Source organism: Oreochromis aureus, linkage group 23 (assembly GCF_013358895.1).
Source record: "Oreochromis aureus strain Israel breed Guangdong linkage group 23, ZZ_aureus, whole genome shotgun sequence".
Taxonomy (NCBI): Eukaryota; Metazoa; Chordata; class Actinopteri; order Cichliformes; family Cichlidae; genus Oreochromis; species Oreochromis aureus.
In genome coordinates, this window is record NC_052963.1 from 13317897 (window position 1) to 13341847 (window position 23951).

At 40.4% G+C, this 23951-nt stretch overlaps 1 protein-coding gene across 1 annotated transcript in view; it reads right to left on the bottom strand.

Annotated features, from left to right (window-relative positions):
* The window catches only part of LOC116321868 (potassium voltage-gated channel subfamily H member 8-like), a 47051-nt gene that overhangs the window by 2452 nt on the left and 20648 nt on the right, over positions 1–23951 (bottom strand). Inside the window, exons 6-14 of the mRNA XM_039606470.1 lie at positions 23489–23646; positions 20810–21017; positions 18908–19285; positions 18176–18375; positions 17121–17370; positions 12271–12485; positions 7507–7781; positions 562–671; positions 255–301 (exon numbers count right to left, since the gene is read on the bottom strand). Of these exons, the coding sequence (XP_039462404.1) occupies positions 255–301; positions 562–671; positions 7507–7781; positions 12271–12485; positions 17121–17370; positions 18176–18375; positions 18908–19285; positions 20810–21017; positions 23489–23646 (1841 nt within the window). The remainder of the gene's footprint in view (positions 1–254; positions 302–561; positions 672–7506; positions 7782–12270; positions 12486–17120; positions 17371–18175; positions 18376–18907; positions 19286–20809; positions 21018–23488; positions 23647–23951) is intronic.

The window sequence follows — 23951 nt, forward strand, 5'->3', positions numbered from 1 at the left end:
TTAAAGTGTTGGCAAAGTCTGAACCTGAACCAATTGAGCCACTTTACATGCATTTTGTTGAGACTGTCCTTAGAAACAACAAGTTAGACAGAAAGTTAAACTCTTACAGCTGAACAATTGTGTTCTACATGGTTGTGTAATAAATCCTTAGCTGCCACAAGTGCCCAGTAAAAAAATGCGGACGTAACCACAGATTAAGAGCCTGCTGAAAAAATGTTTTGTTTTGTTTTTCATGACACTATAACAAGCCTTACCTCATGTTTAAGCTTTGTAATGGTTTGCATGGTTTCATCCCGGGCCCCTGTGGACACACAGATATACACACTTACACACAATGCATTAATCCTGAATGAATCAGGACTTTGGAAGCTGGTATGAAGGATGATGTAAAAATGTGGCCTTCAGAAGTTTGATACCCAGTGAGCTGGACACAATAACAAAAACATCCATCATATAAGCGAATGTTGTTCAGCAGCAACATAATATTCACAAAGGCTCTATCCATCAAAAAACTTCAGTATAACTGTGCATTAGTTTTTACCTGCTCTTCCTGTTCTTTACCTGAGGTGGCTGAATGCGGGCCGGGCAGAAAGCTCTGGGTTGCACTGGGAGAAAAATCAAATCTCGGAGTTGAACCGCTCTGGTTTTCTGTCTCGATCCCATCCACAAACCTGAGGTAAGACAGGGAGGTGATGAGAGAACATTTCACGCAAGACAACAAGATAACACAATGAAATTTGATTTAAAATATCAGATAATTGCCAGTTAGTATAATAAGAGACTCCAGAAAAAAATGGGAGCAGTTTGGGGAACTATTTTATCTGAACGTGAGAGTTCAGCTATCAAAACCTGCTGGTTAATGACACAGAGACACCACACGGTGGCAGCAGACTCTGCCAACAAACTGCAATACTGGGTAAAAATGACACATTAAAAGCTGCAGTTATACATCCAGGCAGGTATACTGGAAATGGCTTTTACTTGTTTAAGACAACATACACGATCCCTCCTTCCTCACGTAAATGTAAATCTATATGAGCAAGTTCCAAAAAAATAAGTCATTCGTTGAGTCCAGAAATACACTATATTTTTATTATATCACACAGAACTCCTTTAGAGTTTCCAGGAGTGTGATTAAGGCACTCCCCAAAACCTTTCAGTTATTTTATATTCTTAACAGCAAATACTTTCTTTTCAGAGTAGAGTAGTCGACAAGATTCATTAGCCTGGGAGGCACGAACATGCTCAATAAAATGTCGTTATTATTTTCCTATTAGGATCTAAAATATGCATGAGAGTGGTGCATGAGAAAAGATCGAGCTGTGCCCCGTCCTCTGAGGTGCATGCATGTGCTCAGTAAATTTCAAAGTGACTGGAACCTGGATGACAAACCAAAAATCCGTAGGCAGCATGCAAAAATAAATATAAATGTAATAAGCGCCATCGATTTAAAGTCTATAGTTTTGTAGTTGAGTTCTTTTATGGGAAACTTACAACCCAGTACATCAAAAATGATCAAAGCATCCTCGCTCCACATTGCTGTCTGTGCTGAGAGTGCTTCAGCTCTGAGAGGAAAGTCTCTTGGATCTATTATCTGCTAGACTCCTGCAGATCCCAGACCTCCATCTGCTTTCTACAAACCCCGCAAAGTTCACAGACATGTCAAAGGCTCACCACGCCTCTCCGAGAACTCATCGTTATAGAGAGGGTTTATGGAAGCGCTGCCCAGCTGTCAACAGTCAGTGGGTCAAAGGTCGTGCTCAGTGTGAGCAGATGACGGAGAGAGGCTGCGCACCTGTGTACTAATTACTATCCACACTCCTGCTCACTCAATCATACACAGAGTGTCTGACTGTAAGCGCTCCCTCATTCACTCATCTACTATTTAGTCCTGCTAGGACTTTGAGCTTTTGGATGCTAATGAGTCACCACCGACAGATGTAGTATTGCATAACACTAATGTGCATGCCTATTATCTCAGGAGGAAGGAGGAAAGTAGTGTTGCATTGTGGGATTTTTAGCAAAATGAGGTTTAAGGTGAAACTTAATTTATTTTAGGAGTTTATGTAGAAATTGGACACAAACTACCAAAAACAGAAGCATGGATTGAATCAAAATAAGGTTTTTTATGTGGATATAATGTAACAAGAATCACTCCGAGAGCGCAAACCACCATGGTGGCTCACTCTCTGGGCGCCATTTAGTTTTATGGGAATAGTGTTGTAGTGTGTAAATAAACATTATGTAGGAGTAGCTAATGGATACTGACTTGTAAATAAGGGCGTTAATAACTAGAGATTATTATATAAACTTATGCTACAGTATATTTATAAGTAAGTACGCAGCTCATTCTTTCTCTTGACAATACTTTAAAGATACGACACACCTTGGGGCCAACTTGAAAAAACATAAAAGTTTGGTCAAATATGACTTGATGCAAACTATAAAGTGATATTTTAGAATTCCCATTCACCACAACACGTTCTCATCCCAACAAAATTGTCAGTATGTTACGTCTTTGGAGCTGGTTGGAATGAATCTGCACATGTAAATGTGTTTTACGTTCTGATCATGAATCGCTTTGGAAAACAATATCTGATAGGGTTAAGGTAATGGTTACAGTTATGGTTAGGGTTAGGGCTGGGATAGACGACAAATCATCGGTATGTTATGCGTTGGGAATGAGAATGCTCTTTTCACCAGTATCATTTCTTAAATGTTCCCAATACAAACAAAGGCAGCAGAATTTTAAGTTTTAAAGATAAAAGACATATTATGTTTGACCTTATTTGACCTTGAAGAAGAGGTCAGAGTTTAAAACATAACATCATAATTTTAATCTAATAACAGTACTTTGTATATGTTGACACACACCACACTTGCAAGAATCATAGTTTCTAAGTTCTAAGTAACTCAATGATTTATTGGTCAATTTTCGACCAATAAATCACTGAGTTGACCTTGAAGACCTTGGTAGATGTGAACCAATTTTAATGGACTGTTAACGCGACCCTGCTCTACACCCCTACAAAGTTTCATCAGAATTCACTCAAAAGCTTTCCAGCTATCACGGTTACAAACAGAAAGACATTCAAATACTACCAAAAACATAACCTCCTTGGCAGAGGTAGTAATCGACGAGTTTGCGACAGTTGCTTAGATATGCTCTTACTTCCTGTTCCACAGCTTCGTCCTTTCTATAAAAACCTAAAATCCATCTGCCAGCTTTTTGTGAGACGTAGTGGAAAGATTAACAGTGCCCATTCTGGTGAAGATTAAAAAAAACAAACATCCTTTGAAGTAATTCAGTGAAGTTACATTGGACATGACAAGTTGACACATCTCAGCTTTGGGACTTCCCATAGTATTACCAGACACTTCAGTCCCCAAATCCAATTACCATGTTCTTCCTCTAAGCATGTGGCGTTATTTATTCGTCTAATTTTGGTGAGTTTCCCAGTTTTGAAGATATTGGCTGTAGAGATGTCTGCCTTCTCTTGAATATAATTAAACTATACAGCGCTTGGCTGGAATTGAAAGGATGAAAAAGGATGACTGGGAAAAAAATCAGCAGCAGCATCTCATTTCAGAAATCATGACCCACTTATTCAAAATAAAATATGCCAACTTTGTTGGGAGCAGTTTCATATAAGAACTATTCTCTTTGCTACGTCCACCAATCATATTGCTCTACAGTGCAGACCCGTGAAGAGAGCTGCGTGCTTGTAATAGGATGTATTAAAGGCAAGAACTGAAACCCCCTTCAGTTGGACTGTAATGTTAGGTAGAGTATATACGCCAAAACATAGAGAATTCCTCCAAAAAACAAGAGCACGCACAGAGAGATTGTATGATTTCGTTCTTGGATAAGTCTTTAATTTATGAAAGCCATTTCTGAAACCACTCTGAGACTCTGCCTTTAGACACAAAAGGACAACTAGACTTTTTCCTCTTCAATATTAAAAATAAAATCTTCTGAAAAAAAGCATTTTGAGAATCTGCAAAAATTAAATTTTGTAACATCACTTTAGCTACACACAAACGACTTTTAAAGCAGTAATATACGACACCACCGTAGCGTCACTGACAAAAGAGAGGGGGGAAATTTTTTGACCCCTTATTTTAAGAAACCAATATGAAATGAAGACAGAAACATTCTGAAAGGAAATGCGTACATGCAGAAAATGAACAAATGCAAGTATGTACTGTGGGTCTAATGACAGCTGGGGTACCCCACCATCCTTTCTGTGGTCTGGATCCAACCACAAAATTTCATCAACATCACAAAGGATTTTATTCCCTCACCAGGCAGCATGGGAAATATGCCCTGGTATGTCTAATCCAGCCTTGAATATGCTCTATGGAAGCATCTCTATCGGCCTCTTTCATGGAAATTAAGAGGTATTCTATTGAGGGATTTCTGTCAGAAACCTTCCACTGCTATGATGAGAAAAATTCCACTACTCTGCAGTGAGGTGCAAGGGATGTGAGGGTCAGGGGAAAAAAGATTTGTGAATGTGGGGTGGTCATAGAACCAAGCACAAACCCGAGCAGACTGATGGAAACCGACATCTTAACACATGATAACGTACTTTTCACTGCTTTTGTCATCTTCTATTTTCTTGACAGAAAGTGTGGACAGTCCATGCCACAGTGAAGGGACTTAAAGTGTAGATGCACTGTTTGTCCACCTTCCTCATTTTCTTTACTTCTTTCACTTTCAATTTATTTATTTATACAGTTCCAAACCACAGCAACAGTCACCTCAAGTCGCCTAATATTGCAAGTTAGACCCTACAATAATACAACAGAGAAACCCCAACAATCATATGACCCCCTGTGAGCAAGAATTTTGGCAACAGTGAGAAGGAAAAACTCCCTTTTAACAGGAAGAAACCTCCAGCAGAACCAGGCTCAGGGAGGGGCGGCCATCTGCTGCGACCGGCAGACCTTCCTTCGTCATTCTCACTGGCCCATCATCCACCATCATCTGTAAACAAATGGCCCAATTTATAGGGATCTAATTCATGTGGCTTTTTTTTCACCAGATTAAAGGTGAATTCTTTGAACTATATAACGTGTGTGCTTTCTGAAGGAACACAGGAGGATATGTTGCAGTGAATGATTTATCAGATTTTAAGTGGATAAAGCAGGACAATTAAGCCTTGCCGATCCCCCGAACTTAACCCTATTGAAAATTGATGCCTACCATCAACAAGCTTTCAACCAAATTGTTAGTATGCAATGTATTAATATATATGAGGCTGTATGCATACTTTCGGCCCTGTTTGCATCGGAGAAAACCCCAAATAAATCCAAGCTTATGCACCGAATTCTTGTTTTTTAAAGTCATTAAAGATGTATGCTGTGCAATCATTCCACCCAGGAAAACAGAAAGGTTCAAAGAAATCATTAAAAGCCTTAAATTGTCGTGCTGTTCATGCAAACTTCTGACCACAACTGTATATGTGCAAAAAGGGTTTAACACACACACGATCTGATATCGTCGTGTTGGTGTTGTTCCCAGATCATCATACTAAATGTTGTTCCAGGATCAACATTGCAAGCGACCAATGAGAATGTTGTTACGTCATACTTTTGCGACTTCGGGAAAAACCGCTGTAAAACAAAAAAATGTAGTTAAGCTGTGATAAACCGCCTCTGTCCGCTGATCAACGGACCCTGACCCTAACCCTAACCCTTTAATAAACGGTAAGCAGAATTGATATTGTCCTTGCAACATTGGAATTTCATAAATGCATGAATGGCTTGGCGTGCAAAAGAATAACGTCACAACAATGTGATTGGTCACTTGCAATGTTGAACCTGGAACAACATTTTCATGATGATCTGGGAACAACACCAACACGACGGTATCAGATCATCCCACACGCACGGAAGCTAGTGAATATGTTTGGAAGTTTATAGAAAGATGAACATCATTTGAGATGTGAGGTAATAGCCTAATAGCTTTTTAGCTTCTTGTATTGTGTTGGCCGTTTGGAAAATCTTAAAAAAAAATGTTGAAATTGTTCTTAAAACAACTGAACGCTTGTTGCCTTGTTGCATCACTCCCTTGTATGTTCCCTGAAAATGGCTGAAGATGTATTTACCATGTTTAGCAAGTTTCAGTCGATCAAAAGTTGCTAAATTACAACTTCACTTCCTGTTCGGCAGCTTTACCGGTGGTTCTCTTTAATGGACAAACACTGTTGAAAAAAATATCTATAAGATAACTTTTGAAAGGCTTGACTTTAAGATTGGTAAGCAAGGCCGACAGGGTGCCTGACTGCTGCTCAAGCCAAAGTGCATTGAACCCCTATGGTGCTTTCTCCGAGTGGCAGACCTCATTTATGCTAGGCCTGGCTGGGCTCGAGAATGAGCAAAGGCCCAACCAAACAGCGCTTGTTCAGGCCCCTACCCAGGGCCTGGCTCCAGGATGAAGCTCCAGTGATTATGTCTTGGTCAGGGTGAACTATTCCCTTGATCTTGTCAGCATATAAGGGGTTTTCTGAATCTCTCTTAATTTGGACCCTCACATAGGACCAATTTGTCCCGAACAAAGGGCCAAACTTCTCAGGCTGAATGGTTGCTATCCCAACATGAGCAAGCAAACCTCTCCACCATGATAACATAGCAATCATGGAACAATGTCCTACTGGGAGACCGGGTGCACACTTCTGATATGCCAGAGCATGTCTGTGATCTGCCTCCCAGCCAGCATGGCAATACCCTTGTATCCACCCTGAAGAGCTGTAGGAGGTAGGAGAGGAAGGTCTGGGTTTCTCAGCTTAGACTGCCGACTAATCCAGACATGGATACGAAGTAGAAAATGGATTTAAGACTATTTTTACCAACTTTGGTGAACATTAGAAAAAAATGTGTTTTTTAAAAATTTTAACAGTTTCATTTTTTTTTAAATAATATCCTACAAGACAGTAATTCATATGTTTGGGTGCTTTGAACTCAACTTTATTGAAGAAATCTAACTGTGCCATTTTTTTTTTAATGAAACGTGTGATTTAAAAGTCATGTGCCAAGAATCACCCTCCATCTGCGACCCAGTGCTGGCATTTGGGTATAAAGGCATTAGATGAAGAAAAGGTAGAGACAGTGTGGGTGTCTGTGCTGATTTACTGGTTGTGCCCAGTTTACTAAAAATCATTAAAGGTAGGTGATTTTTTTTCTTTTTTAAAAAACCAGCTGTAATCCTGCTTTCCCTACATGTATTTTTGTAAAACCGACACAGTGACACAATTTATGCTCGTCTGCGCCCTCACACAGCTGAGCCAAAATAAATTGATTCCCCAAGCCCAGAGTCTGCTGCCACCTCTCCAGGGACTCCATGCAAATTAGCCTGTGGATGGTTTGTGTTTATGAATAATGTCACAAGTGACAAGCAATTCAGGCCAAATTCCCACTGAGGATTATTTACCAGTGAATGAACTCCTCCAGGCGAATCTAATGCTAAGTACCGAGTCAATAAATCCGTGAATGGCTCCCTACCGAGGGCTGAGGTCCGGCTGCAGGCAGCTGAAGCTCACAACAGGGATCTGCAGGCTGGAGGGCCGGACGGGATCACTTGCTGGCCGGAAGGGCCTCGGCGGCAGGAGCGGGGAGCGAAGAGGGGAGCGGAGGGGCGAACGCAGGCCGCGGCCCAGCCTGCCAAGGGATGACATCTTGGGTAGAGGGGAGCGTTCGCCCTCGGACCCTGAGCCCTCCTCGTCTTCCTTAATGGAAGGAAGCTTTTTCATGATTCCTCCATTACTCTCACAGTCTCCCTGACGGGGCAGAAGTTAAAACAGGAGGTTAGAAAACATCATCAATTTTCAGCAAGACTGAAATTAATATTGAAATATTCTTCTTCTTTTTTTTCTACAGATCACCTTTTTTAGTCTTTAAAGTGAAAACACAAAACAATCTGAAAAGCTTTTTGAGAGAAATCAGGAATGGTGTCATGTCACTCGCTGATCAGTAGGGGGAGCTGCTGAGTTACTCAAAGCACTGATCAGGGTGAAGACTCGCCATTCACAATAGCTGCAACAGCTCTCATCTCCATTCATTTTATGAGCAGCCCTGCAAAGAAGCGTTCTCATTCAAAGCCGAGCAAACGCTCCAGTCGCTGACAGTCAGTCTGTGTGAGGTGGACAAACTGAACTAAACAGAGTTTAATTCCTGCACTCAGCGTGTTGTAGGCAGTAAATGCATTGTATTAAAAGGTTGTTGGTTGTATCTCCTGCGCCTTTTCTCTTTTTGCATGTATGCATTCTCACATGCTCCAATTCAAAAGCTGATTAAAAAAGCTGGCATGCAACCCCGTTTTCTCTTTTCCCTCTATTCTCCCTTGTCCTCAATTTTTGTTTCCCCCTGTCACCAACACCACCCTTCCCCTCCTCTCTCCTCTGCTTGTTGTCTTCTTCATCCAGTCTTGGGCTCACGTGCCTGCTTGGTATTTTTAGATCACAGAGGTTTAATTTTAGCAGAGGTTTGCCTGGAGGGAACTAAGCGGAGAAGGGACTGTTTGGAGTTTCAGTGTGTGTGGGTCTGTGTGTAGCATGTGAGCAGCACGTGCAGTCTTGATATGCGGCGTGCCACAAAAGGGTCACCGGGAAGTTATTGGTGGTGGGTTGCAGGTGTGGAAAACGGTGTATGTATGAACACTGGGCTGGAGCATGGCCAGTAACATGTTGTGTGTGTGCGTGTGAGTTTCTACATCTTTTAGCAAGTGCAAATATGCTGTGTTATGTTAGTCCGCTATCTGCAGTGTGTTTGCACTTAGAGGGCATAAACGTGTTGACACAATCACATCACTGTGAAGTCTGGCTTGAGTCTCCAGGAAATGAATGGAAGTAATTGTCTTCTGTAAGTGATGGAAATATGACTGTGCGTGAGGATTTCTTTGTGTGTTGGCATGTGAATTCAAATATCAGCAAGGTTCTTCCTCCTTCTTCCCCTGCAGCTTCCCCTTCATCCTGATGTTTTCCTCGTCTCGTCTCCATCTGGATATCGCTCTATTTTTATCCAGCCGGGGATGACCCTGCCCCTCCCACGCACATCTGACAGCACTATTTTTAGTCCCACGCTGCGCCCACTTAAGGATGCACCGCTGCTTTCGCTGCACGTGCATATATATAAACTCTATATGTGGGTTTGTGAGTGTAAGATGCTGACAAGTTTGGTGCAGTGAGTTTGAGATTTATTCTTTTCCTTTCATGCTGCATCTGCATCCATCTTGATTCGACGACCGTTACGGCTTCACATTTTTCGTGTACCGGTAAAACATAAACCCAAGACCTCTTCACCCAGGAGCCTAAAACACATGGAACTTCATCTGTCTCCACACATGAATACAACCACGGTTTGACTTTACATTCACCACACAGACAGTAGAGCGGTCAATTTGAGGTTCCCAATCTTTGAGAAAAATTTCAATTCAACTTTAGGGTTTTTTTTGCTATTTTTCCTATCATCTGCACGATTATAGATAACAAGCTAATACTTTTATCATCTGTGTTTATTGTCTGTGTGCATCCATCCACTGGCCACTCTGTTAGACAGGCCTACACCTTTTCAACTGCCTGTTAATGCAAATATCTAATCAGCCAATCACATGACAGCAAGTCAGCACATTTAGAATGGGGAAGAAAGGTGATTAAAGTGACTTGGAGCATGAATCTGCCCACACAACCATCTCTAGGTTTTCCAGAGAATGATCTTAAAAAAGAAGAGAAACTTTTTACTTCTTTCATTTGAGACCAGGAGACTGTCACTACATTTCACACAGGATCACCACAACTGGAAAACAGAAGATAGGAAAAACATTTTCTGGTCTGGCGAGTCTGCATTTCTGAGTAAGCAACACAAAAGCATGACTCCATCATATCTTTTAATAGATCACCCTGTTGGTGGTGTAATGGTGTGGAGGATATCTTCTTGACACATTTTGGGCCTCTTAAGTACCAGCTGAGCAACATTTAAACATCACAGCCTGTCTGTGTATTGTTGTTGACCATGTCCATCCCTTTATGACCACGTGTACCATCTTCTGATGGCAGCACAACGTTGGACAACTCACAAAGCCCAAATCATCTCAAACTGGTTTCTTGTCAATGCACTAATTGAATTATTCTTGTTGACAGCATTAAACCCATATTTTTCCAAAACTGTTCTTGGCTTTGAAAACTTGTTTTGATACATCTTTCGAGTAAAATTCAGCTGGAACAGAGTTGAATTTTAATTGTGTTTGTTTAACCTGTTTGAAAACATGACCACATTTATCTTGTAAGGCTTAAAGATTCAATTTTATCTTCTAAATTATTAAATTTTAGAATTTGAAACTAGGTTATTTTCAGACAGAATGAATTTAGCAATAAATGTTAAGTGAAAATCTAATATTTAGTAAGAAATTACTGCAATCGTTTCATACCAGGTGAAATCTAACTTTATTATACTACACTTAAAAATGGGACAAGGTTAGGATTTCTAACAGCAGTGATGTTTTTATACAAGAACAACATCAAAAACTAAGTAATTTAAGTGTTATTTACATATTTTTCTCTCTTTTTTGTTATACTATATGAATGTCAAACTCATTTTACATTGTGGACCACACAGAGCCCAGTTTACATGACTTTGGCCTTAAATTGTAAAACTGTAACATTACAGCCCACGAGTGAACTCACTGTAAAAATCATCAATTTTTACAGTAGATATTGAAAAAACTGCAACCTTCTATCATCTAATTGTTTATCTATTACTGATTTACTTTGGTACAGACTGAATGGTCATGGGTGAGGTTGTTATCAGTAGGAAAAGCTGTAAAAATTATTAAAATACAGTTAAAAGTCTAAAATTCTTGCCATTCTTTACATTTTTCCAGGGGGACCAGACTGGTGTCTTTGGAGGGCTAATTCTGGCCCCCAGGCCTTATGTTTGACTGTCTTTGCCCTCTTGATGGCTTCTCTTGCCTCTGTGCTCATTAGCAAGCTTACTCACAGTAGAAATGTGACTTATTTCTAGTGTAAGCTGGTTTTTCATGTGCATGCTACAGCTGAGATCCATCTGTAACGCCCTGGCATGTGAATCCTCGTGTTTAGATCGTGTCTTTATCCGCTGGCTGTGTCTCAAGCAGAAGTCGCGGGTTCCTCCTCAGTCCCGGTCCAGATGGCTAATCCTTTTCAAGTGCAAAGCCATCGCCGTGGCATGGCGTAAAAAAATAAAAATAAAAAATTTGGGTGGAGGAGATCATTGCACAACTGAGACTAATCTAAGACACAGACAAACTATTTTCGTGGCTGTTACATTTAAAATGTATTATTAGCATGAGTCAGGTTTTACACTTGATCAAGGCAATGAAAACTAATTGTAATAACTAGAATTTGGTTCGTTTACACACATGCAGTGATTAGGGGTACTTTAATCTTTTTTTTTTAGCCAATTAGAGGAGGTGTGTATTGATTTCAGTAGAAATGAGTTTTCGCCCTTTGTGAAGCAGAATAAACTTGGTTAAGGAACACATGTCACAGGTGAATCGGTGACGCTTTTACTAATGCAGGTAATGACATAGCCATAGTTCTGCACATAAGTTATGGGGAGTGACTATAAAATGAGTTTGCCATGACTTTGGATGTTTTTGTTAAGTAATTGTTCAGTTTTTAGTGATATTTCATTTTGGCATCAGCGTTTCCTTCGGCGCCTCTTCTTGATTTACTTCCTGCCTTTGCCTTTTCCTCTCAATTTTTTCCTCATTCACATTTTTGCCGTTTAGGATTTCAGGGCTTCGTGTTTCTGGCTTGTTGCTTTTTCTTCTGCCTATTTCGCATTGCACTGAGGTCCACATTTAAAAGAAAAAATAATAATAATAATAAATCTTAGAGCTAGGGTAAGAAGGACTCATAACATTCATAAGGACTCTCCAGTGGAAGGGTGTTTTTTTGGGGTGGCATCTGCTCTGTCCCTTAAATCAACCCCGAGCATAATGGAGGGATTATACATCCCATCTGGCTGTAAACATGTTGATAGGAGATGTGGCTGTGGAGAACAATCCAAGTGCTTTACCTCCTTCCACCAACCACCAGTCACTGCTGGCACCTTACTTGAGTTTATTTGTTTTTCCTCTTATTGCATTGAACATCACTGATAAAATATCACCACTGCAATTTATAATGTGTGTTGCTTCAAAAATAATGTCTAACCTGAAACTAAAATTAATGTGGTAAAATTGTTACTTGACAACAAAGGTAATGTAGTGACGTTTGGCAGTTGCTGTACCTCAGTGTTGTGCCCTTCTCGTAGATTGTACGTCAGATCGTTCCGGATTTCTGTGATGAACTTCTGAGCGTAATCGGGATAGAGGCAGAGCACCTCACGCAGCCCTTTGAGGCTGATGTACTGCAGATCACAGTAGGTTAATGCTTTCACACAGGCGTTGGTCTTTATAACTTCCTCCTGTGTCAGACAGTCAGAGCCAATCAAGTCACCGCGACCTGGAAAGCAGAGACACAATAGATAGTAAACACTGTGTGTGAGGTGTTACCAAAAGATGATCAAAAAACTGAACTATGGTTTAGACTTCTGCTGGCAAAAAATGGTGTCTTAAAAATACTTTAAACTACAGCAGTGGCAATGTAAAAGGTTTGTAATGACACTAGGAGAGACCTGACCGTCCTACTGGCCCAACCTTACTCCATTTATTTCTTTTGCAAGTAGCCTACATACTTCTGTTTAAACAATGAAACAAAACAATGAAAGACACTAAGTGAAAAGGGAGAGGATCCTTCTGGGAGTGACAAAGAAAGAAAGAAAAAAAATCAAGTCAGTGTTGAGTGGATTAAATAACAATTAAAAGTAATGCAAAATAACTAACTGCTTCTAGTCAAGCCTTAACTGCGGGGGGGAGACACTTGACTAACACAACTTCCACTAGCATCACATCACTTCTTTTGACATTTAACATCAGTTAACTAAACTATCACAGCAGCCTGGTGTGTACAGCTCCCGGCTGTGATGTGACTGAGTTGAATGCACTTTGCTTGGGACACATGCATCTAACTTGCTAGCATAGCTAGCTTGCTATGGTAGCTGAGAAGCTAGTAGTTAAATTTTAGCACTTCATAAAAGTCAGTTTGCTCTTGGGCCTCGTTACCAAAATAAACACCTTGTTCAGAGCATTAAATGAAAAGTAAACACGGGTGTTACTAATGTCTACTTTAGTGGTTCAGCTCTTTTTGGATGTGAGCTTCTTGTGACTAGTTTCACCTGTGTTTACCCACTGTTTCATGTCATACTGTGGAAAATGTATTTTAGCAAAAGAAAAGCTTGACTTCAGATATGTTTTATTGTTACTGAGAAAAAAATTCTGTACTCAGATGAGTGAAATTCTAATATTATTTTATGTCTGTGTTCACATCAATCAGTAGGCATCAGTTAAAACAGTAGATAAAACTTGCTAACCAAACTAACTAGTCACATCTGGCTGTACTGACAAGTATGGCAGTATGGCCATATCAAGACTTCAGTACAACCCATTGGGTAATGTCACAGTAAGTATGTTCATATCTGTTTATCTATGTTATGGTTCCCAGTTGAGGGCCTAAATCCCTAGGCTGAAAACTACTGAACTAAACTACCAAATAAAACTAAATAATTAAAACTAGCTTAATAAACTAGCTTGCACACTGAAGAGTCAATATCAACATTCTGATGTTATCACACATAATATCAAATGCAAATACACATTTTGCCCTACAACCACCCTTTTCCTTTGATGCTCTAAATGTATTTAGCTGATTTATTGTGGACCATTCCCTAAAATACTAATATGCAAGCATTTGCCATGCTACAAGCAGCACGTGCTGGCAGAGCTGGGAAAGTGCTCCCACTGGAAATAAACTTTGAGGTGAGACCATGTGCCACGTATTTCACATAAGAACCCGAATGCAGACACAGAGACAGACTGAATACTAAAAAGCTAATTTTTTTTTTTTTTTTTTTTGCTGATTGATAGTCTAAAAGACCCTCCCAAAAACACATCAGGTAGACGGTAAAGAAAATCCAAAGAAGGCTGTAACACAGTGGGAAAGGTAACACTGTGAAAATGAACAAAGGAATGAATGAGAGGACTATATATACTGATGCTCTCTCACTCTCTCTCTCTCTCTCTCTCTCTCACACACACACACACACACACACACACACACAGATAGCCTGATAGCTAATCAGGAGGATGAGAGACAGCTGGTGAGACAAGGTACAGTTTAAACTAATTAATGAAAATTTGTCAAATGAAGCAAAACTAGGGACAAATTACAAGGGACAAAAGACTACCAAAATAAAACAGGAAGTAACAGGGAAAGCTAGCTTAAATAAATAACGAATCCAATATATGACTTTAGAAAACTGATAGAAACTCAAATTCTAAAACACCAAGAAACTCATAATACTAGAATAATCATGGAAATGCACAGAAATCAAGATATGCCTCAGAAAACTATGAGCAAAGAAACAACCATAAAACCACAGAAGCCTTTACAATATTTATAGAAATAAGGAAAACCTTAGAACACCTACAACAAGACTCACAGACCATGACAAGGTGACATGTATTATTAGACTGTGAAGTACAAATAAACAGCTATGAATTGAAATAGAAGGTCAGCATTTCCTTCTTCTGCTTCCCCTCTTTACCACACTGTCGTCTCCTGAGCTGTAAATCCAAAGTGGCAATGCCAGAGCAATTTGTGCGCATGTGTGTGAGAGAGAAAGAGCAGACAGGAATACTGTGATAAGAAAAAAAGCACTGTTTGCTCACCTCTAAATGTATAAGAAAGCAAGAAATGCATGCTTTTATGCGTGGTCATGTGTGCACCCAATAACACATGTGCACACATAACACACGCAGGCCAGACATACTAACGAGTTCCCTGTCTCTCCTCTGTAGGCAGCAGTCACTTTATTATTTACACCAGATAGCTCATTAAAATGAAAAACATTGTTGCTAATTTGCCACCTGAACTGGTTCCAGTGCTGTTTGCGAGTGTGTTTATGATTGTGCATTCTGTTTTATCCACGTCGGAATGGAAAGCGTGTCGATGTACGTGTTGTAGGACAAGACCCTGGAGAGGCTCTTATTGTGGCGGTATGACATTGACCCAGGTTGGTGATTTCAGCTGTTTAACAAGCTGCTTGTAGTGCAATTTAAAGGTGAAACTGCAGGAATATTCTCAGTGGTGGTTTGAGGTTGTTAGCCATTCCCTGCTCTTAAGTGAAGCTGCTGTCTCTGTGCTTCTTTTTTGCATTGACATTGGCTCAAACATCCTGAACCCACAGATTATTTCCCATATCCCAGAGCTTTTTAGCCCGTTTTTTGTCTTTCTGACAAACAGCCCTCACCGCAATAAAATACTTGCGGGATAGGACGAACAGCTGCATGCCTTACTCTGTTTACGTATAGTGCAAAGTGTCTGACAGCATGTCAACATGTCTACAACTTGTTCCACCGCAGCTAAGTGGAGAAATGAATAATTCATTAATTCACACATTAATGTTGTTTATAGGTTTGCTTTAGGGTTTATGGGTGCTCCCCAAACGGTCTCATCAATCCCTGGGTCACACTCCATCTTCCATCTGATGGGATGTTTATTGTTGCCCACAGGGACGGTTTAATATGACTGCAGTTTTATAAGCTCTGGGCCGCTCTTCTTAATTATGTTCGTCTCCATAAAAGCCGGCTATTAAATCTTGAAAACCTAATAACGACCTTAGTGTTAAACAGCCTATTTCCATCTTTGCACACAGCACTGAAACCAGACAAAACATATTTGCTTGCAAGCAGATGAGATTAAAAAGGAAGATTCCTTATCCTCTATTTTGTCTTCCTGTCTTTGGTACTTGGTTGATTTCCCATGCGTTTTAAAAGCAACCTTATATGCCACCATCACAACTCTAGAAATTATTTTTCCAGTTTTTTCTAAATATTATTACTTCATAGGGGTAACCCTACATTTGTACTTGCGCACAAATGTCATACCAGAGCTGGCAAAGTGCCACCACTGTTTAACTAACAGGTGATGTAAGCTTCTGCAACTAAACTGTTAGTTTCACCTGGATCACCTTTGGGTCATCTTTCTGTGCAAACATTTCACTGCAACACAAAGAGAGACCATGCAACGGTAATGGCCACGAATGAAGAGCGGAAAGAGGTTTCGATGACTCGACTCGAGTGCAAACCTCCCACGACGGGTATCTGGCACTCAACGAAGGCAATAATGACAGCGCTCTTTTCCTCTGAAGCTCACTGAACTCTATTACTCATACAAAGAAGTGACCGTAGGCCCTCGTTAGCTCCATCCTCATGCACTCTCAGATAAATGCTGGTTTTTAAGACCATAGAGAGCTTCTATGGTCTGTAGTCCAAGACAGGCCTGACACAAGGCCTAATGCTCAGACACTTTCTTCCCTTGGGTGCATCGCCACTCATGTACTTAACAATACTTTTTACCTGATTCTAGGCATTAGCATAAACTAGTCCTACCTCTTATGCCTATATTTAACTCTATATTTTCATTCTTGGACTCTTGGACATTAAACACTTTGCATGTGACTGGGTAGCATTAGCAATTTATAGCCAATAGCCTGTGCCATTTATGTTCTTTTTTGTAGACATTTCAAGGAAATACATCACTTTTTGATCAGATTAGTATTTTGATTAGAGTTTGATTATTGGGTGGGCCCCATTGGATTGCCTGGTTTTTAAGGGTCTTGCAGACTTTTTGACTTTGGGAATGGGTGTACTACATAAAGAACTGTCAGTACTCCTTTAGTCTCTCACAAACAGGGAGTCTGAACAGCAGGTGGGCAGACTGGGCTGTATGGTTGAGGTGACCATATTAAAAATCACTCTTCTCTATGACTTAAGACAGAGCCAAGAGTATAAACGTAAGCTTCTGGGTCACAGGGATAACTTGTGTGCACACCGACCTCATGGTTTTAAATTTTGGTCATGTTTAATATGAGCGTCTCTCATAGTAACAGTGTATATATGACAGAAAATAAGGAAAAATAATTTATGATTGAACTGTTTGAGTTTGTACACAAAATTAGCTGATTTCGATTTTCTTTACCTAAAATAGCCAGCACAGTGTTGTCCTTCAGGACTTCCATGGAGCCGGAGCATACAAAGTAGATAGCCTGGAGCGCGTCACCCTGGCGGATGAGGAACTCTCCCGGAGCGCAAAAGGAGGTCTTGATGATCAGGGAGAGGGAGCGCAGACACCCCCTGCTGGCCGATTCAAAGAGCGGCAGCTGCAGCAGCTCTTTATTCAGGTGCATCGCGATGTCGGCTCTGAGCTCATCCGGGAAGTCCTTCAGCAGCTGATGACGGAACGAGAACATGGCTCAATCTCTGCCTCAGCTTCTGTTGCTTTTAGACGCTTCTCAACTTTCTCTACCATCCTCTGAATGTAACTGTGTGGGAAGGTGAAGGTAACAGCCAAAATAAAACCTTTTCACCTTCCCACATAGTCACAAGCAGCTGATACATGCATGTCCAGCAAAAGGTTTAAAGGCTTAAAATGTTTTTGCATATTTACTCACTCGTGCGATCTCACTGGTCTCTAAAGGGAAAGGCCTAGTGTGATGTGGAAAAATGGGAAAACTTTGCAAGGAGGAAAGTTGTTGGTAGTCATGTCAAAGTAAGAGCGTCTGTCCTCCATGATGTTATTTCTTTAAAAAAAGACAGGATTATCTAGATTTAAAACCAACTGGTGGCAAAACACACCAGGAGTGAGTTTAGCGTCTGTGAGGCCATTAATCCGTTAAATTAAGATGGCTGCTCCAGCGTGAGAGAAACCAAACAAAAACCAAATCCTCTCAATGACTGGGAGCTGGGTTTTATTTATATATTTATTTATTTTCTAGTCTGCCTGGAGGACAAGTCACCTCATCTGCACTTTCAGTCCACTTTATCCCATTGTGGCTAACAAGGTTAATCCATGCTACAGAGGCCACATGTCCGTTTGAGAACGTTAAAGGAACAGTCTCACATTTGTTTCCATCTACAATTCACTGAATTGGATGCACAAACACTCCTATGAGTTTTACTTTTGCCTCAGGGCAGCAGTACCTGAGATCTAACTTAGATTCCAGCACTATCAAGACCAAATGTCATCCTTCCTACCTCACTGACATCAATACCGTTGTTGACAGACCAGGTTGTCTGGAAACACTCCATCATGCGTTGCTCCAGCACCTTGGGTAACCTGTGCACACGAATAAAGTCCTTCAGGTCCTTGGTGCGGGTGTGGTAGAGGGAGCGACGTGAGTACATCCTCTGGATGATGGCAGTCACGTTACCAAAAACCACAGCATGCATTAATGCTGCAGAGGAGACAGAAAAGATGAGATGTTTTTTGCAGTACTTGAGGAACTTGTGTGATTTCGCTTAACGTCCAGCATTAAATGTGCAGTGTGAGGTTTAAATAACTTGGGATTACTGGGCAAAAGTGGCATTTTCTTATATCATGTTTGTTTTGTTTCAAATCAGCACTGTAAAAATGTATATATTTCTTTTAACAGATTTTTTTTCCATATTTTGAAAACCAAGCATGAAATTTTAACACTACACAATTCCTCATTTGCATAAAAAAGCAAACAAACAAACAAACAAACAAACAGGTAAAATACTAGCAGAAAATTACAAGTAAATTTGCTGCTTTTTAACAGATTATTTTTTTCTACATAATTTTTTGGTTGCTGAAAAAACCCTATATATATATATATATAGATATATATATATCTATATATATATATATATATATATTTTTATTTATTTATTTTTTTATTTATTTTTTATTGGCTCAGGCTTTAAAGGGTTAAGAACATCTGATTTTGATGTTGAGGTTTTGCCCACCTCCGATCAGCATGGTGCAGATGGAGAAGATCTTCTCAGAGTCCGTGTTGGCTGAAACGTTGCCAAAGCCCACGCTGGTCAGACTGCTCAGGGCGAAGTAGAGTGATGTCACGTAGGAGCTCCTGACAGACGGTCCGCCGCTCACTGTCATCCCTGAGCCATTTGGTGCCCTCACTCTGGTCTTGCTGCCATTCCACTGGCCTGAATCCAACACGCTCGGCCCGTTCAGTGGCTCCAAACTAGAGCCGTTCCACTGGCTGTAATTGCTTAGTCCTGCTGTCACAGTCTCTTGAGGCGATTCAGAGACTCCCAGCAGGGAGGTCAGCGGTGCCATAAAGTATGGCGTTCCCAAGCGTTTGGCCAGTTCATGGAGCCAGCCTGGTGGGGGAAGTGGGACAGTCCAGAAGAGTTTGTCAGTTTAATGAGAGTGAATCCGTGTTTGTTTGATGACCTTTACTAGAAGGCTTCATTAGCGGTGGTAACAAGCCTGGAAGGGTAGAGTCATTCCTTCAGCTTTGGTGTATGTGCATTTGGGAGGCGTACACGTCTGACACTGCATGCAAGCATTTTAGATAATGTCAGATTGTATTTATGCACAGTGCAAATAATAAGTCTCATTATCTGTCAGCTTGTGGCTGTTTTAACATTTTGACAGGAAGTCAAAGTCTCTTAGAAATTACTTACATCACAAGGGACTTCTCATATTTGCTTCATACTACTACTTGTTTTTAATCAACCGCAGTAACGGGCATGACTTATATAAGCAGAGCTCATTCTTTGAAGTACTTAATATAAGAAAATGTCAGAACCCTAAATGGCTTTAAAATGATTAGGCATAGTGGCGCACAATACCGATATAACATACTCTTATAATGCTTAAAAAAGCTAAACTCTATCATCTAGTCATATATTCAATTCAGTCAAAACACAAAACAGATGCAAAAATGGACAAAAACCTATGACTAGATCTAGAACAGGCTGTTCTTTAGTGCCTAAAGATACAATTTAAAATGTGTTCTTTGCTAAGTTGTCTGTTATGTGTAAACACAACATCATCCCTATCCTTCTTCTTGGCCCTCCAATGGCCAAATAAGACTTTGAAAGACCTTCAGAAACCCTGGAGAACTATTGCTCAAGACCCATTTAAACAAAACACATAATGCCCGTCATTTGGAAGCAAAATACAGAGACTTTTGTGCATTATTGTCTGCTCCCTTGTCTTCTTTCCTGCTGAGTCTCTATCAGAATGTTGCAATTTCAAGAGTAAAACATAGCTTTTTGTCTGAGTTGTAGCAAACCCGGAGCTGACTTGTGTAGTGTTACATAAATAAACTGGTAAGAGAGCTTTTAAACCTCGTGTGCACAACTCTCATTAAGCTTGACTAGTGGAGAACAAGCCTCCTCATCGGAAGCAATTTGTGCAAGCTCAATTACCAACCCTATGATAAACGGCTGACCCACTTCTCCACCTTAGCCCACCCCACGTGTACATTTACATCCATGTACATCCCCAAATCAGAGAAAACGATATATCTTTAACCGCTGCTCACCGTCGTCCTCCCTCTCTAGTCTTTTGTCTCATTGCGCTTTGTTGCGTTAAATTGCTCAAACAGGATAAGCACCAGCACCACATGCACCTCGCAGTATTGTTGTTGTTTGGCACCGGTGAGCGCAGTAGGAGGGGAAACAGATCACCATAATTAGAAGTGTTTTCGCAGTGAAAGGACACACATACAAGCTGCACATAGAAGAGTGTCTTCATGCTTTGCTTCGGAGCATTTAAAATGACACGCACAATCTTTGTTTGGGTCTGTCTCCCTGTCTCTTTGCTCTTTCCCCCCCATCAAATGAATCCCCTTAAATCTTTAAATGAAACCACAATACAGACACATAGACACAAACCTATATCCCAGGAGGTGAGGCTATTACTTTCGATCTCGCTGCGCCCAATGAAGTACCACACACAGGCCATCCAGTGGGCCAGCAGTGCAAAGGTGGACATGAGCAGTGTGAGGACCACAGCGCTGTACTGGGAGTAACGATCCAGCTTCTGCAGGAGGCGTAAAAGGCGTAGCAGGCGCACCGTCTTCAGCATGTGAACGCCGAAGTTCTGGGAGTCAGAGACAGAAGGGAAGGCAAATACTTGTAACGGCAAATATGACAAGTAGAGCTCATTAGGATGGGATTAGTTACTCTCAGATAGGTAGGGTAGAATATTTACCAGGACTTGAATTAGAAATAGTCAGGTTTAATCTTTTTCACATCTGGAGCTGGGGAAGGTTTGTAATTAGAAGTATTCGTGGACACTGACAGTCTTAATCAGTCACCTTGATAGTGAGCTATGTTACTGAGGGACCTGGTGCACAAACCTATTTACAGCTCAGACAAACAGCAAAAAAAATGCCTCAGTAGCCTTACAACATAGACAGAATTAAAATAGCCCAAGAAAATAAATTCAGAGCTGGTTCAAATTCAGTTGTAGCAGGCAGAGGAAGTCACTGATGTTATCATACTTTAGTGAAAACAGTCCTGATGCTCCATCTTACCTCCTCAAACATGCTCACGATATTGATTTTTCTCATTCTGTGCAATTCCTTTCTCATTTCTGTGTCCAATTAGTAGCCTGTTCACTGAAGCAGCTCTGGTTTCCACACAACGCATGATGGATTACACCACACAGAGACAAGAATTAAATCCAGAAACCTGGACGTGATTAAGAATCGGCAAAGAAGAGACAGGTGTATGAATGCTCTGCTTTGCTCCTGTTCTAATCACAGAGGAAGAAAGTTACAAAAATATGATGATAATAATCTAAAAAATAAATGATTAGAAAAAACCCAAAACAAACAGACTAACAAACCAAAAAACTCCAACTCAGTGTCATGCTAATCACACACTGTATATACAGATCTGCCTTTAGTTACATGGCTGTGTTGCACAAAAAAATCAGAAAAAAGTTTGTGGTTCAAAGACGACTTCATGGGAAGTGTAACTGTAATGTTTTTAACAAGCACCTGTTATTATGATTTCCAGCTCCTTAGTTTTATTCTGGGACTTCACTAAAGTGGTGTTTGAATACAACATTTTTTAATTTTGGTTCTGTACATTACCACAATGAATTTTAAATGAAATAACTCAGACGCAGCTGAAGTGCAGACTTTGAGCTTTAATTCAGGAGGTTGAACAAAAGGATTGCATAAAAATGTGATGAACTACAACATTTTTAACACAATCCCATCATTTCAGGGGCTCAAAAGTAACTGGACAAATTAAATAACTGAAAATAAAGTGTTCATCTCTAATACTTGGTTGAAAACCCTTTGCGTGCAATGAGAGTCTGAGGTCTTAAACTCATGGAAATCACCAGATGCTGGGTTTCCTCCTTTTAAATGCTATCATAGACCTTCACTGTAGCGGCTTTCAGTTGCTGTTTGTTTGTGGGGCTTTCTGTCCAAAGTTTAGTCTTCAACAAGTGACATGCACGTTCAATTGGTTTAAGATCAGGTGACTGACTTGACCGAGCAAGAATACTCCACTTTGTTGCTTTACTAAACTTCTGTTTTTTTGGGAGGACAGACACTCTTCAATCTTTTGGGTCATCGTCCATCTGTATTATGAAACTTTAACTGCTTTTTGGCTGAAAAAATACAGTATATACACTCCACTTGTCACATCAGTACTTTATTTTTTTTTTTTATAACATCTAGTGGTTAAGGATGCAACCAGGAAGCCTTAAAGAAGTGCCAGAAGTCTGGTCCTCCACATCTAGAGTCCCACAGCCTTTTAGACTTGCAACCCCTGAAAATACAGACATATCTCTTTATGAGAAACAGCACAATGGGGACATGAGCTGTAAATGCTCTATAAAAACGTAGTAAAAAAAAAATATTATACCTAAGTAAAAAAAAATAAAATTGTTTTTTCTCATATATAAGAAATCTTTTGTGCATTCATAGCAATTTTACCATCTTGTGGTCCTTTAGATTTCTCTGTAGTGTAGCCTCACGAGCCAGTTGCAATCTTTTCTGTATGAACAGCTATCAGGATCTGCACTGAGCATCATCTGGCTAATCTACTTGTCTCAAACGGTAATTTGTCCTCAGCATACTCATTTATCAACTTAATTACCGGTTACCTAATAATGAGTTCTGGTTGATGCTAACCCTCTCGGCTTTCCTCCCTTTCGAAGCCACTCTTGCAACATATTTGCACAGGAAGAGCAACGTTTCAAAAAAAATATGGAACAAAAAGTTGTCAGTCACTTTTCAATTCGAGTTTTTGTGAGTTTAAGTGCAGGCGTTGTTGTCTTGGTGACCACTGAGCATGTTCAGTTTAATGGCCTTATTAAATCAGCAGTGAAAGAGTGTCAGCAGGAGAGTGCTACTGATAAAAGAATGAGGTCTATGACCACCAGCGGGGCCCTTAGAGCCGCTACCTTCATGTCACGTGCACAAAAATGCATAAAAATCATAACTAAAGGATCACAAAAGCACAAGCAACAGTCAAGCATGCAGGATTTATGCATCATGCCTCTATTCTAACCATTGTGTAACCAACTAAGAGTCATTGCTGCAGACTCACCACACTGATATTGAAGGCATAGAGCAGGTCAAAGGGCAAGGCGGCGATCAGATCCACAGACAGCCAGGACGTGACGTAGTGAATATATATAGAACGGGCGTCATAGACCACCTGACCCGACGTGCTCACGTAAGTTGTTCGGAAGTTCAACACGATATCTAGAAAGAAGCACACGAAAGGCATCATAAGAACTGCAACCATTAAATCTGGAGAAGTCCATGTACTGCTGTATGATGACCCAGTTGGATTACCAAGACCACACTGTAAAAAAAAAATCCTAAAAAACCAGTAATATTCTGGCAGCTGGGGCGGCAAAATAATACCAGAAAATAACTTTCCCATAAAAATACGGTTATTTTCAGTAATGACAATACAGTTTGTTGCCCTAATTTTACATGGGATTTTGCCTTTTTCAAGTGCTTTTAAACATTAAATTAGGAACATTTTAATGTGATTAAACAAT